Source organism: Anomaloglossus baeobatrachus, chromosome 5 (assembly GCF_048569485.1).
Source record: "Anomaloglossus baeobatrachus isolate aAnoBae1 chromosome 5, aAnoBae1.hap1, whole genome shotgun sequence".
Taxonomy (NCBI): domain Eukaryota; kingdom Metazoa; phylum Chordata; class Amphibia; order Anura; family Aromobatidae; genus Anomaloglossus; species Anomaloglossus baeobatrachus.
The window spans coordinates 142,321,355-142,334,827 of NC_134357.1; the positions used below are offsets into that span (position 1 = coordinate 142,321,355).

Consider the following 13,473-nt stretch of genomic DNA (forward strand, 5'->3'; position numbering starts at 1 on the left):
GACAGGGCTGCGGATGGAGACCGGTCTCCTGCAAAGCAGAGAGAACCGTGATGGCTCCCACTTCAAGCCAGAGCCTCGGGATGGTGAAGGAGCGCGGCATGTGAAGGCTCCAGCCTTGTAAAATCAACCTTAACAGCACCGCCGACACAGTGGGGTGAGAAGGGACATGCCGGGAGTCCAGACTGGACCCGCTTTTCTTCCAAATCTTTGAAATCAAAAATCAGAGAATGCATGTGTGTGTGACCTCCTGAACACAAAGCATTGAACTGGTTAGATTTGTCATCCAGGGGGTGTATATGCTCGGAGGGAGGAGCTACACTTTTTAGTAGTACTTTGTGTGTCCTCCGGAGGCAGAAGCTATACACCCATGGTCTGGGTCTCCCATAAGGAACGATGAAGAAAGGCTAAAAAACTTTTCTGTTTAGTAGATCCATTTTTGGCATTAAAAAGGGTTAAGCGATTTTTGATGTCAGATGCTAAAATCCCTTCAGCGCAACAGCAGCAGTCCCTGTATCAGCCACAATCAATGAGGGGTCCATGTGTCTGCAGTCCGCAAGAAGCAGGTAAGAGGGCACCGCAGGAACAGAGGACAGGTGAGATGATAGATCGAGATAGTGCTACATACATACATTTTTATTTATTTGGGGACAAGAAGGGGACCACATGAGGACATTACCACAGGAAACAATAGGGGCACATTACATTTTATTGGCATCTGTTTTTATTTTTGAAGTGTCCCAGTAGCTGCTGCATTTCCCATCCTAGGCTTATACTCGAGTCAATAGGTCTTCCCAGTTTTTGTGGTAAAATTAGGTGCCTCGGCTTATACTAGAGTATATTCTGTGAGTGGTGACAATTTCTGTAGAATATGTTTGTGCTAGACTACAAAAAACACATTTCACCATACCAGGCAAAGATGTCTTTGTAATAGGAAATTTACTTAATTGGAGAAATGTCGAAGGATAGGAAACTGTTTAAATTCTACTTTCCTAGAATCCAGAATAATATTTTTGAAGTCTTTTTGATACAAAATGTTTATTGAGTCAAATAAATGCATTTATGAAAATCTTATTGTATTACATCCTTAATATCTTGTCTTTTTAAATCTTGTCAAGCACATTTACATAATTAGAAAAACTATACAAGTAAATTACATTTGCAATATTCAACCTCAGGATACCCTGACAAAAATACATATAGTCAAAATGATTCGCAGTAGGTGTCAGAACTCTACAAAACATTTACACTACAGACTTCGGAGCGTTCTGCGTCAGACTCCTCTGTATATTCCCACTAAAGGTTTCCAATACTCCTGTAACAGCAGTTCTATATAAATATATCCTCGCACTGATCTCATGTTCTCCACCAACAGATAAGGCACTGAAAGCAGTGGAATATAACAAAAACCAAAATTTATAATAATTTTTTTTTTTTTTATTTAAAGAGTGACTTTCCACCAGGTTTTTTGCTACACCATCCAAGAGGAGCATAATGTAAGGGCAGAGACCTAGAGTTCAAAATGGTATCATTTACTGGGTTGCTTGCTGTCATTTCTATAAACCCTATTTTACTTGCTACAGGTCATGCAGTTCTCTGAATGGTGACATCTATATATAATCCCACCCATCACACCACTGATTGGCAACTTTCTTCCCATGTCCACAGAATACGGTCAATGATTATAAGCGGTCATCAATATGAAGTATCACCCAACAGCAGGATTACTAGTCCTCTAGTAATCTGCTGCTTACAAAACCACAATTTTATACAAACTAAAGCAAGCAGCCCAGTAAGGGATACATCATGGAATCTGGGTCTCTGTCACTAAATTATGCTTTGCTCAGTTTAAAAAAAAAAAAACTCTGAGTGACTGATTCCCTTTAAGACGACATCAGTACATCTCCAGTTTAGCAGATTGGGCTACACTGCGCTAATGAAAACTTGATTTGTTACTTGGGGTCTCAATGATTAAACAATTGATGGCAGAATATAGGGGGCGGGGAAGGGTGTAAAATATTGTAAAGTATCAGAACATTGGTTTCAGAGTCCATAGTAGTTATTAGTGCGGTAAACTTCCATCTGCCATCTCCTGGTCTGTATTGTCAGGGAGGTGGACCCCCATACTTTGTAACAAATTGGTAACTGGTCCAGCCAAGCCAGATTGAGAGCTACAGGATTCAAGGATATTTTTCACCAAATTCAAGTCTACATCCACTGGGGCCAGGTCAGCCTCGTCAGGATCCACCTCTGCCTCAGCTTTATCGGTCTTGGGATGGGCTGCGCTCTGCTTGGGAAAAATAAAGGAAAATTAATACATCTGTATTTGTGATCTTCTCACACTACACTGAAAAAAAACAAAACAAAAACACACAAGAACCTCATCATGAAGATAAAGTCATTCCTCACCATATCTTTCATTTTGATGAAGCTTTTTCCAATATTGGTTTGTGCAAGTTCTTTGTCCATAACGTCCATGTAAGAGTGGAGACTTTGCAGGGCATCTGCATTCAGCGGTGTGGCCAGATCACTTAAATTAGCATCATCATCATCACTGTTCAGCAACTCAAAGTCTTCTTCTGAGGCTAGATCATCAGAATCCAGTTCTTCTGGACTTGGACCTGTGAAATTAACTGATTAATTACTATGCCTTTTTAAACAAAAACGTGTCAAAGGGGTTTTCCCAAGATGAAAAGATTTCACTTTTTGAGTACAAATTTGGCTGGAATAGACTGCGGACACCATGCTGAAGTTGCAGAGTGCTTGTCATGCTGAAAATTCCCCACAGGTGACCCCATTTTTTGGAAACTACACCAGCCAAGAAATTAAGCGGTGTAATGAGCATTTTGATGCCAACAAGGCTTGTAGAAACGAACAGTTGGTCTGTAAACAAAAACACCCCCAAAATAAAAAGTTGCATAGTTTGAGTTGTGTACAGCTTTCATTTAATTCTACGGGAAGAGAGTAGTGTGCAACATGCAACCAGCGAAAGAAAGTCACATACATTTGTAAACATTTGTGACTGACAGGATCAGATCATTCTCCTTACGGCAGCCTGAAGAGAAGAACGCTTCCCTTCCCTTCAGAAATAGTGCATCATCTTCCAGAATACTATGCTGATGTTACAATGTGACATCTTACAATATTGCAGTCTGACACTGATTTCAGTGTCACCATGTATGCCCAGCCTAAGGGTTAATGAGCTGCTACATGCAGCCTAAAAACACACTTTATCCAGATTTAATCTAGCTCTTCACCATGCTGACAAATGTAGCAGCAAATTTTGTGTTCATCCTGTATATATGTAAACATATAAAATGTACATACAAACAATAAGAAATCTCACCAATGATCTTGTTTAAGGCACTTGTGAAAGAATCAACATCAAATGTAATTGGCATTTCAGGAAGACTCCTACGTGTCAAAACAAAAAGCATGTACAGCCATTAGTAACATTGGTAAAACGTGTCACCCAGTAGAGGTTTCTATAATAACTGATTGGAAAATGCCTCAACCAATTTTATTCTAGATCAATTCAAAAGGACAAAATTTCAGTGTTGATAACATTTCTCATCTATATTTACATATTCTCCTTCATAAAAACAAAAGGTGCGATCAAACAATTCTTTCCATGAATATCACAGGGAATGTCTGATTACCTAAAAAGGATCTTTTCATGAAAGAATTTACAAACGAGTAATTATCACCAGGGCAGGAATGCATCTTTAGGATCCATTTCGACTATAGATTACAGCTGGTAAACTAAGGCTATGTGCACACTTTGCGTCCAATTCTGCAGCGTGTAAGTCACTGCCTGTGCGTCTCCGAACAAGCTGCGTTCTGAGACGCATTCTGCAGAATGCAACGTGCACACATTCCTGGAGAATTCATGCGTTCTGCATGCTTGCTCTGCCATTGAGTGGGAAAAGCATCCAGAACACACATTTTTCCACAGTACGGTCCCACTCTACTCTACTGCATCCCCATAGACTTGCAGCAGGGCCGAGTGGGACCGCACTGTCAAAAAGAGCATGGCTGGCTGCGAGAGAGCCGCACGATCAGAATGAACTCAGATGAACTTCACTTGACTTCATTGTGATCGCGCGACTGCGTGCCGCGGCTTGATTTGCGGTCACACGTGAAGTACTCACCTGTGATCGCAAATCCCCTGAATGACTGCAGTGAGCCGCGTTATCAGCTGTGCCGTCACTCAGGTTACTCGCGACCACAGCAGCAGTCCTCCACCTGAGAGCGGTGGCCGCGAGTAACCACAGTGACAGCACAGCTGATCGCGCAACTGACTTCAGTTGCTGCATGGAGCTGACAGGAGCAGCGGTGTTCTACTGCCACTCCTGTCAGCTTCCGATGTAGCAGAGCTGAAAAAGTCGTGGGACCTTGCGTGGATTACATAAGACCTGGAGTTGTTTTTGAGGGGTTAAAGTGGTAAAAGTGGGTGTTTTTTTGTCTTTCATTGCAAATAAAGGATTTTTTTGGATGTGTTTATTTTCTTTAACTTACAAGTTTATCATGGAAGGTATCTCGGGGAGACGCCTGCCATGATTAACCTAGGACTTGGCAGCAGCCCATAGCTGCCACTATTAACTCCTTATTACCCAGTTTGCTACCGCACCAGGGCAATTCGGGATGAGCCGGGTAAAGTCCTGGGACTGTCGCATCTAGAATACCAGCCTTCAGCCGTGTGGCTTTATCCTGGGCAAATTGGGGGAGACTGCACGTCATTTTTTTTTTTCAATTTTTTTTTTTTTTTTTTTTGTTACTGCTCGACAGACACGCCCACTGGCGGCTGTGATTGGTTGCAGTGAGACAGCTGTCACTCAGCGTGGGGGCGTGTCTGACTGCAACCAATCATAGGCGCCGGAGGGCGGGGGTGATTTATTAATGAGCAGCCGGCATTTTCAAAAGAGAAGCCGCCACAGTGTGAACGCTGTGCAGCGCCGCTCCGGTGATCGTGGATTGGTGAGTATGAGAGAGGGGGTGGGAGGGAGAGGCCGACATGGACAGAGAGATAGAGACACAGACAGAGACAAAGAGACAAAAGACCTGCCTTTGAGAGATTTAGATATAGATATAGATATATATTACATACATACATACCACCCACACACACACACACACAAGCAGTAATGCAATGCAAAAGCACTAACATTTTGGCAGCGATTTTCTACAACTCATTGATTTCAATGGGTGTAGAACTCAGCAAACATGGCAAAAACAACTGACATGCTGCTTTTTCAACGCAGAGTTTTTGACAAATTTTAAGCAACCAAAACGATGCGTTTGCAAAAGAATCATGCGCACAAGAAAGCCGTATTTTCCATAGACTTTGCCTGGAAATCAAAACACAAGCAATTTTGCATTAAAACGCTGCAGCTCAAAACGCTGCAGAAACGCAGGGAAAAAAAAAAAAATGCAAAGTGCGCACATGGCCTAACAGTTTCCTTTCTGCTTGGATAAAACACAAGATGGGTGCTGTATAGGAGGGTTTAAAAAGGTAAAGGCTGTCATTATTAAACTTTTGACCTCTTAACCAGTGTGTGGAAGAAACCGAGCTACAGCTTCAGATATTCATAGAATTTGTTATATTTCCCTTGTAGATGTCTGTTGTGAACCTATTAATGGAACTGCTGACATTTAATCAGCCACAGACCATTTTAAAAGGTCCATTCAGTGATAGTCACTCATATTGCTTAGAAATGCCAACAATCTTCCATCACTGGGTTTTAACTGTTGTGACCCTAAAGTCCCAAAGATCCTATGAAAAGGCTGCGTCTCCTTGTCACTTGTCTTTTGGGTGGTCTACCCGCCATAGTCCGTGGCATATCAAGAACATCAAGATACTGAACTTCCAATATCATTGAGCACTGTATGAAAGTGACATGGTACTAGAGAATAATGGATACACTGTACATACCAGGGCACCTCCGCACCTTCATGTGAGGACACATTTGTGATAAAGGCCTTCATGCTCTCAGTCACTTCTGTCAAGTTGTAGTTCTCCCCAGTCTCGGTGGCAATTTCCTTTGGGCCTGCAGCATACTGTAACATCTGCTCCAACTTCTCTGGAGTCAGGTCCAACCAGCTGTCATCTTCAAGCAGATAAGCACATTACAGAACAGAGTAAGTTATTATAAGCCCCACTGATCACCATTGATAGTTTGAAAAAGATGTGCACAAGCGTAAGCGTTTGCTGAAGCTTGTCAAGCCTTTACATAATCCAGAGTACCAGCGTTCTGGACACAACGTGTTTTCTTATCCGGAGAGGCTGGCATCCTGGGAGAATGTGCTGTCCGTGCATACGATCAGGCTCAGACAGTGCTATGTCGCTGTGTTCTCCTGCTCAGAACACTAGAGTCTCCGCAACAACGACATGTGGTTCAAAAAGCCACGCCACATGTCAGATTGTGGAGCGTCCAAAAGAAGCTCAGTGTGCATGAGATTTCTACAAATCCCATCCACTGTGCTTGTACTGTATTAACACTGCGCTTTGGACGCCACGAAAACATGCTGCATCCAAAATGCTGCCAACACTGATAATGTACACTTACCCGTACACATTACAATAAGCTCTACTTGTCGGGAAGCGTGCGAATGACGCTGCCAAACCTCAGCTTTGGATTAAAGTGAAGGGGTATTCTGGGTCTGCTCAGATCTGGCTAAGGATGCAAGCATGATCAACGCAGGTAACACAAACACACACAGTTTTTTGCTGCGATTTCGAGTGCAATTTGTTGCTCTAAACTGCATGCACTACATTCCCAAACAAAGTCTATGAGAATTCAAAAAGGCTGTAAACATGCTGCTGCTTTTTTCCTTGCAGTTTTGGTTGCAGGAAAAAGCAGCAGCATGTCAATTCTGTCTCCATTTTTGATCTGCACTTATTCCATTGAATATATTGGGGGGGGGGGGGGGGAAACGCATGTGAAAAAATGCATAGCTTTTTTTTTTTTAAAGTATTTTTTTGGCCTGCTAGAGTGTGTTTTTTCGTCAAAACAAAACTGCAGTGTACGGACATTGCCTTACGTTGCATTTAGACAACAAACATATCGGGCAAGGATCTGTAGTCAGGACTAATCACTTGATGCAAATAAAGTGAATGAAGCAGACCACTAAGATTCACCTTCATCTGGAGGAAGTTGAGCTTCTTCTTTCTTCAGCTCCTCCATGTTCACAGTCAGGGTGCTCAGTAACCTCAGGACTTCTTCACCAGGACTCAGGCTTGTGGAACTAGGCAAAAAAAAAAAAAAAAAAAAATATATATAAAAATAATAAAATCAACAAAGCCCGGGTTAAACCATTGTTATATCAAGACTTCCAAAACTCTCTCACATTCATGTAAGTGTGGACACTATAAAAGGTGGGTAGTGGAACAGAAAAGCTTTGGGGAAAAAAAAAAAAAAAAAAAAAAAAAAAGCTGTGTGACAAGGGTTCTTAATAAGAACAACCTAAATCAGAGTGTTCTGCTGCCAAGGGGGACCTGGCTACAATTTACCAATTTTTGTTGAAATTTATAATCTGTCCTTGCAATGTACAGAAGTGCCATGTCCCCCCAGAGACTATCATAACTTTAATTGGTAGATTTCAGTGGTCTTCCACGTGTCCCAAGGATTAGTGAGCATTCCTAGTGCAGAGGTGATGGCACTAAAGGTTTTGGCAAGGGATTCCCCCCCCCCCCCCAATCACAAAGTTACTCGGGGTCAGGTTAGTAGTTATTCTTAAGGTCTGATTATTTTGTCACAATCTTACCTATCTGGGTTGAATACTGACTGCTGGAAGTAAAGCTCTGCTTTCTTCATAAGTTCACAATACTTTGCTGATCCCTCGGTTTCTCCCTAGAAAAGTGAAGCAAACTTATTTATATACACAAAAAAGTAGTTATACGATATAGCATACAAAAATAATGTCTTCACTAGACCCAAAAAAATTCCCTTTTTCTTTGTCGCTCCATTGGGAGACCCAGACAATTGGGACGTCCAAAAGCAGTCCCTGGGTGGGTAAAAGAATACCTTAATAAAAGGAGCCGAAAAACGGCCCCCTCTTACAGGTGGGCAACCGCCGCCTGGAGGACTCGCCTACCTAGACTGGCGTCTGCCGAAGCATAGGCATGCACTTGATAGTGCTTCGTGAAAGTGTGCAGACTAGACCACGTAGCTGCCTGACACACCTGCTGAGCCGTCGCCCGGTGCCGCAAAGCCCAGGACGCACCTACGGCTCTGGTAGAATGGGCTTTCAACCCTGAAGGAAGTGGAAGCCCAGAAGAACGGTAGGCCTCGAGAATCGGTTCCTTGATCCACCGAGCCAAGGTTGACTTGGAGGCCTGAGAGCCCTTACGCTGGCCAGCGACAAGGACAAAAAGCGCGTCTGAACGGCGCAGGGGCGCCGTGCAAGACATGTAGAACCGGAGTGCTCTCACTAGATCCAAAGAGTGCAAATCCTTTTCACACTGGTGAATTGGATTAGGGCAAAAGGAAGGCAAGGAGATATCCTGATTGAGATGAAAAGGGGATACCACCTTAGGGAGAAATTCCGGGACAGGACGCAGAACCACCTTATCCTGGTGAAAAAACCAGGAAGGGGGCTTTGCATGACAGCGCTGCAAGCTCAGACACTCTCCGAAGTGATGTGACCGCCACCAGGAAGGCCACCTTCTGAGAAAGACGGGAGAGAGAGACATCCCGCAGCGGCTCAAAAGGCGGCTTTTGAAGAGCCGTCAGAACCCTGTTAAGATCCCAAGGTTCCAACGGACGTTTGTAAGGTGGGACCATGTGGCAAACCCCCTGCAGGAACGTGTGGACCTGCGGAAGCCTGGCTAGACGCTTTTGAAAAAACACGGAGAGCGCCGACACTTGGCCCTTGAGAGAGCCGAGGGACAAACCCTTGTCCATTCCAGATTGTAGGAATGAAAGAAATGTGGGTAAAGCAAACGGCCATGGAGGAAAACAGTTATCAGAGCACCAGGATAAGAAGATTTGCCAAGACCTGTAATAGATTTTGGCGGACGTAGGCTTCCTGGCTTGTCTCATGGTGGCAATGACATCCTGAGATAACCCTGAAGACGCTAGGAGCCAGGACTCAATGGCCACACAGTCAGGTTGAGGGCCATAGAATTCAGATGGAAAAACGGCCCTTGTGACAGCAAGTCTGGGCGGTCTGGAAGCGCCCACGGTTGACCCACTGTGAGATGCCACAGATCCGGATACCACGACCGCCTCGGCCAGTCTGGAGCGACGAGAATGGCGCGACGGCAGTCGACCGGATCTTGCGTATTACTCTGGGCAGCATCGCCAGAGGGGGAAACACATATGGCAGTCGAAACTGCGACCAATCCTGGACCAGAGCGTCCGCTGCCAGAGCTCTGTGATCCTGAGACCGTGCCATGAAGGCCGGGACCTTGTTGTTGTGTCGTGACGCCATGAGATCGACGTCCGGCGTTCCCCAGTGGCGACAGATCTCTCGAAACACGTCTGGGTGAAGAGACCATTCCCCCGCGTCCATGCCCTGACGACTGAGAAAGTAGGATTTTTGTGTACTCACCGTAAAATCTCTTTCTCTGAGTCTTCATTGGGGGACACAGGACCATGGGTTATGCTGCTGTCACTAGGAGGCTGACACTAAGTAAACATAAAAAGTTAGCTCCTCCCTAGCAGTATACACCCCGAGCCGGAGGCGGGCTCAGATCAGTTTGGTGCACAAGCAGTAGGAGGAGTACAAGAATCACCATACATAAAAACAAGTTGTAATTAAAACAATGCAGCTGTGCGAACAAGAGGTCTATGAATATTAGACCGCTGAAAATAGAAGGCAAATGCAATTAAACAACCAAAAAACCAAGCAGGGTGGGTGCTGTGTCCCCCAATGAAGACTCAGAGAAAGATTTTACGGTGAGTACACAAAAATCCTACTTTCTCTATCGTTTCATTGGGGGACACAGGACCATGGGACGTCCAAATGCAGTCGCTGGGTGGGAATACCGAAACCCGCAGATAGGAAGAAACAACAACCTCCCTCGGCGGGCTTGCACTATAATTGAATGCTGCCACCCTATTACAGGTGTGCAACTGCTGCCTGCAAGACCTTTCTCCCAAAACTAGCATCTGCCGATGCTTGGGTGTGAACCTGGTAGAACCTAGTAAAGGTGTGCAGGCTAGACCAGGTGGCGGCCTTGCAGACCTGGTCGGCCGACGCCTGATGCCTAATCGCCCAAGAGGCTCCCACTGCACGGGTAGAGTGCGCCCTTACCCCCCGCGGCGGAGACTTGTCCCGAACCCGATAGGCCTCTGATATGGCGGAACGGATCCATCTGGCAATTGTGGCCTTGGATGCCGAGTCACCCCTCTTGGGACCAGAAGGGAGGACAAACAGACCGTCTGACTTACGGAACGGCGCGGTTCTGGAGACATAAATTCTAAGTGCGCGCACTAGGTCCAGGGTGTGCAAGGACCTCTCCAAGCTGTGAGGGGCCAGGACAGAAGGACGGAAGAACGATTTCTTCGTTAAGATGGAACGGGGAGACCACCTTTGGGAGAAAGGCGGGATCTGGTCGGAGAACAGCTTTGTCCTGGTGAAAAATCAAAAAAGGGGGAATGAGAAGAGAGCTGCCAGCTCTGACGTCCTGCGAATAGAAGTGATGGCAACGAGAAACACCACCTTCCAAGACAGGTGAGAAAGGGAAGAATCTCGCAAGGGCTCGAATGGGGGGCCCTGAAGCGACCCTAGGACTAGATTAAGGTCCCACGGTTCTAGAGGCTGACGGAACGGCGGGGCCAGGTGGGCCACTCCCTGGATGAAGGTCTTAACCTGTGAACGAGCGGCCAGTGGCTTCTGAAACAGGATTGATAACGCCGATACCTGGCCCTTTAGTGTTGCGAGCGAGAGACCCGCATCTAGGCCTGACTGCAAGAATGCCAATAGGGAAGGAAGGGAGAAGGCGAGAGGAGAAATATTATGCTCTTCACACCACCTGAAGAAAACCTTCCACGTGCGGTAGTATATTCTTGATGAAGATGGCTGATGAAGAGGGCCCTAATCATTGTCTGAATCACTCTTGAAGAAAAACCAGCCTTAGCTAGAACCCAGGATTCAATGGCCAGGCCGTCAAATTTAGGACCTGTGAGTTCTGATGGAAAAGAGGTCCCTGCTGCAAGAGATCTGGACGGTCTGGAAGGCGCCACGGAGCGTCTGCGAGGAGCTGAGTTAGTTCCGCGAACCATGCTCGCCTGGGCCAGTCCGGAGCCACTAGGATGACCGGTATTCCTTCCGCCTTGATCTTCTTGAGGACCCTCGGGATCAGAGGGAGCGGAGGGAAGATGTACGGGAGACTGAACTGGCTCCATGACAGGGTGAGGGCGTCGACTCCTAAAGCCAAGCGGTCGCGGCACCGCGCTACAAATTGCGGAACCTGGCGGTTGAACCGGGAGGCCATTAGGTCCACATCCGGAACTCCCCATCTGTCGCAGATCTGGTTGAAGACTTCCCGGTTGAGGGACCATTCTCCGGAGGCGAGGCCTTCCCTGCTGAGGAAGTCCGCCGCCCAATTGTCCACGCCTGGGATGTGTACCGCTGAGATCAGGGAGTGATGACACTCGGCCCAGTGCAAAATCTTCTTGACTTCTCGCATCGCCCTGACACTTCTTGTGCCGCCTTGGTGGTTGATGTACGCCACCGCCGTCGCATTGTCCGACTGGATCCTGACCGGGAAACCCTGTACTAGGTGCCGAAACTGCTGCAAGGCTAGCCGGATGGCTCTTATCTCCAGAATGTTGATCGGGAGACAACTCTCCCGCGGTGGCCATCGGCCCTGCGCTGTGTGATGCCGAAACACTGCTCCCCAGCCCTGGAGACTGGCGTCGGTGGTCACCATCTTCCAGTGGAGCGGGAGGAAAGACCTTCCTGACGCGAGGTTGCGTTGATTGAGCCACCAACGGAGGGAGTGGCGGGTCTCCGGCAAAAGATGAAACCTGCGGTCCAGAGAAAAGGGAGATCTGTCCCACTTCTTCAGCAAGGCCAGCTGGAGGGGCCGGAGATGGAACTGTGCAAAGGGTACCGCTTCCATCGCCGCCACCATACGACCGAGGACTCGCATGCCGAACCTGATTGAAACTTGGCGCTGACGCCGGAGAGTGCGGAGTCCTCGTTGCAAGGAGGACATTTTCTCCTGTGTGAGGAAAACTCGCCCTTGGGTGGTATCGAATACCATGCCTAAAAAGGTGATCCGACGGGCCGGGGTCAGAGAGGACTTCTTCCGATTTATCAGCCACCCTAACCGTGAAAGGGTGTCGATCGTGACCTGAACCCATAGACCACAGTCCTCGAAGGAAGAGCCCTTTATCAACATATCGTCCAAGTACGGGATGACCATAACACCCCTGGAATGTAGGACGGACATGGCAGCAGCCATGATCTTCGTAAAGACCCTGGGTGCGGATGCGAGGCCGAAGGGAAGAGCCGTGAATTGGAAGTGATCTTCCGCTATCGCAAAGCGGAGGAACTGTTGGTGAGAGGTGGCTATCGGGACGTGAAGATAGGAGTCTTGAATATCCAGCGATGCCAGGAATTCGCCTATCTCCATGGACGCGATGACTGACCGGAGTGACTCCATTCGAAACGGCCGAGGCCTCACCGACCTGTTTAGAAGCTTTAGGTCGAGGACGGGATGGACAGAGCAGTCCTTTTTGGGGACCACGAAAAGGTTGGAATAGAACCCCTTGAAACGCTCTGCGGGAGGGACTGGTACCACGACTCCGGCTCGGAGGAGGGAGTCTATGGAGTGAAAGAACGCGCGAGCGCGTGCGGGAGACTCGGGAGGGCGAGATAGGAAAAAACGTCTGTGGCTTTGCTTCGAATTCTATTTTGTAGCCTGATGTGATGATCTCTCTGACCCAGGCATCGGCGGTCAGGGGGATCCACACATGCTGAAAACGAGACAGACGCCCTCCCACAAGTCTGGCGCTGTTGCGCGCCGACCGCGAGTCACTTGGAGGAACGTCAACGGTAACCAGAAGAGGATCTCGTGGACGTGAACGCCAGGCGGGATTGGTCTTGAATGACGGGGTCTTCCTGTCTCTCGGAGGAGAGCGGCTTTTCCGCGGCTGGGGAGTGGAGTTGAAGCTGCGAAAAGGCCGGAAACGAGCGGTGGGGCGCCGATTCTGGAAGCGCTTGGGGCGCAATTGGGGGAGAGATGTACTCTTTCCTCCCGTTGCATCGGAGATCAACTGGTCCAGCTTATCTCCGAAGAGACGTTCCCCCTAGGAAGGGCAGGGAAGTTAGTGACTTCTTAGAGGCCGCATCCGCGTTCCAGGACCGGAGCCAGAGGGCTCGACGGATGGCCACATTGTTGCTGGCGGCCTGGGCCGCGCAACTTGCAGACGCCAGGGCTGCATTAAGCAGGTGCTCACCTGCGAGGGGGGGGGGAAAAAAAAAAAAAAAAAAAAAAAAAAAAAAAAAAAAAAAAAAAAAATC

The 13,473-nt window shown here is 47.3% G+C and overlaps 1 protein-coding gene across 4 annotated transcripts in view; it reads right to left on the bottom strand.

Moving 5' to 3' along the window:
* Window positions 1-1,033: 1,033 nt before the first annotated feature.
* ECD (ecdysoneless cell cycle regulator) overlaps window positions 1,034-13,473 on the bottom strand; it is a 34,078-nt gene continuing 21,638 nt past the window's right edge. For 3 of the 4 annotated variants that reach the window (XM_075348947.1, XM_075348946.1, XM_075348943.1), the window contains exons 9-14: window positions 7,762-7,847; window positions 7,136-7,242; window positions 5,930-6,104; window positions 3,344-3,411; window positions 2,407-2,618; window positions 1,034-2,287 (exon numbers count right to left, since the gene is read on the bottom strand). In XM_075348947.1, the coding sequence (XP_075205062.1) occupies window positions 2,060-2,287; window positions 2,407-2,618; window positions 3,344-3,411; window positions 5,930-6,104; window positions 7,136-7,242; window positions 7,762-7,847 (876 nt within the window). In that variant the 3' untranslated portion in view covers window positions 1,034-2,059. The remainder of the gene's footprint in view (window positions 2,288-2,406; window positions 2,619-3,343; window positions 3,412-5,929; window positions 6,105-7,135; window positions 7,243-7,761; window positions 7,848-13,473) is intronic. The other variant, XM_075348945.1, reaches the window with a different exon arrangement.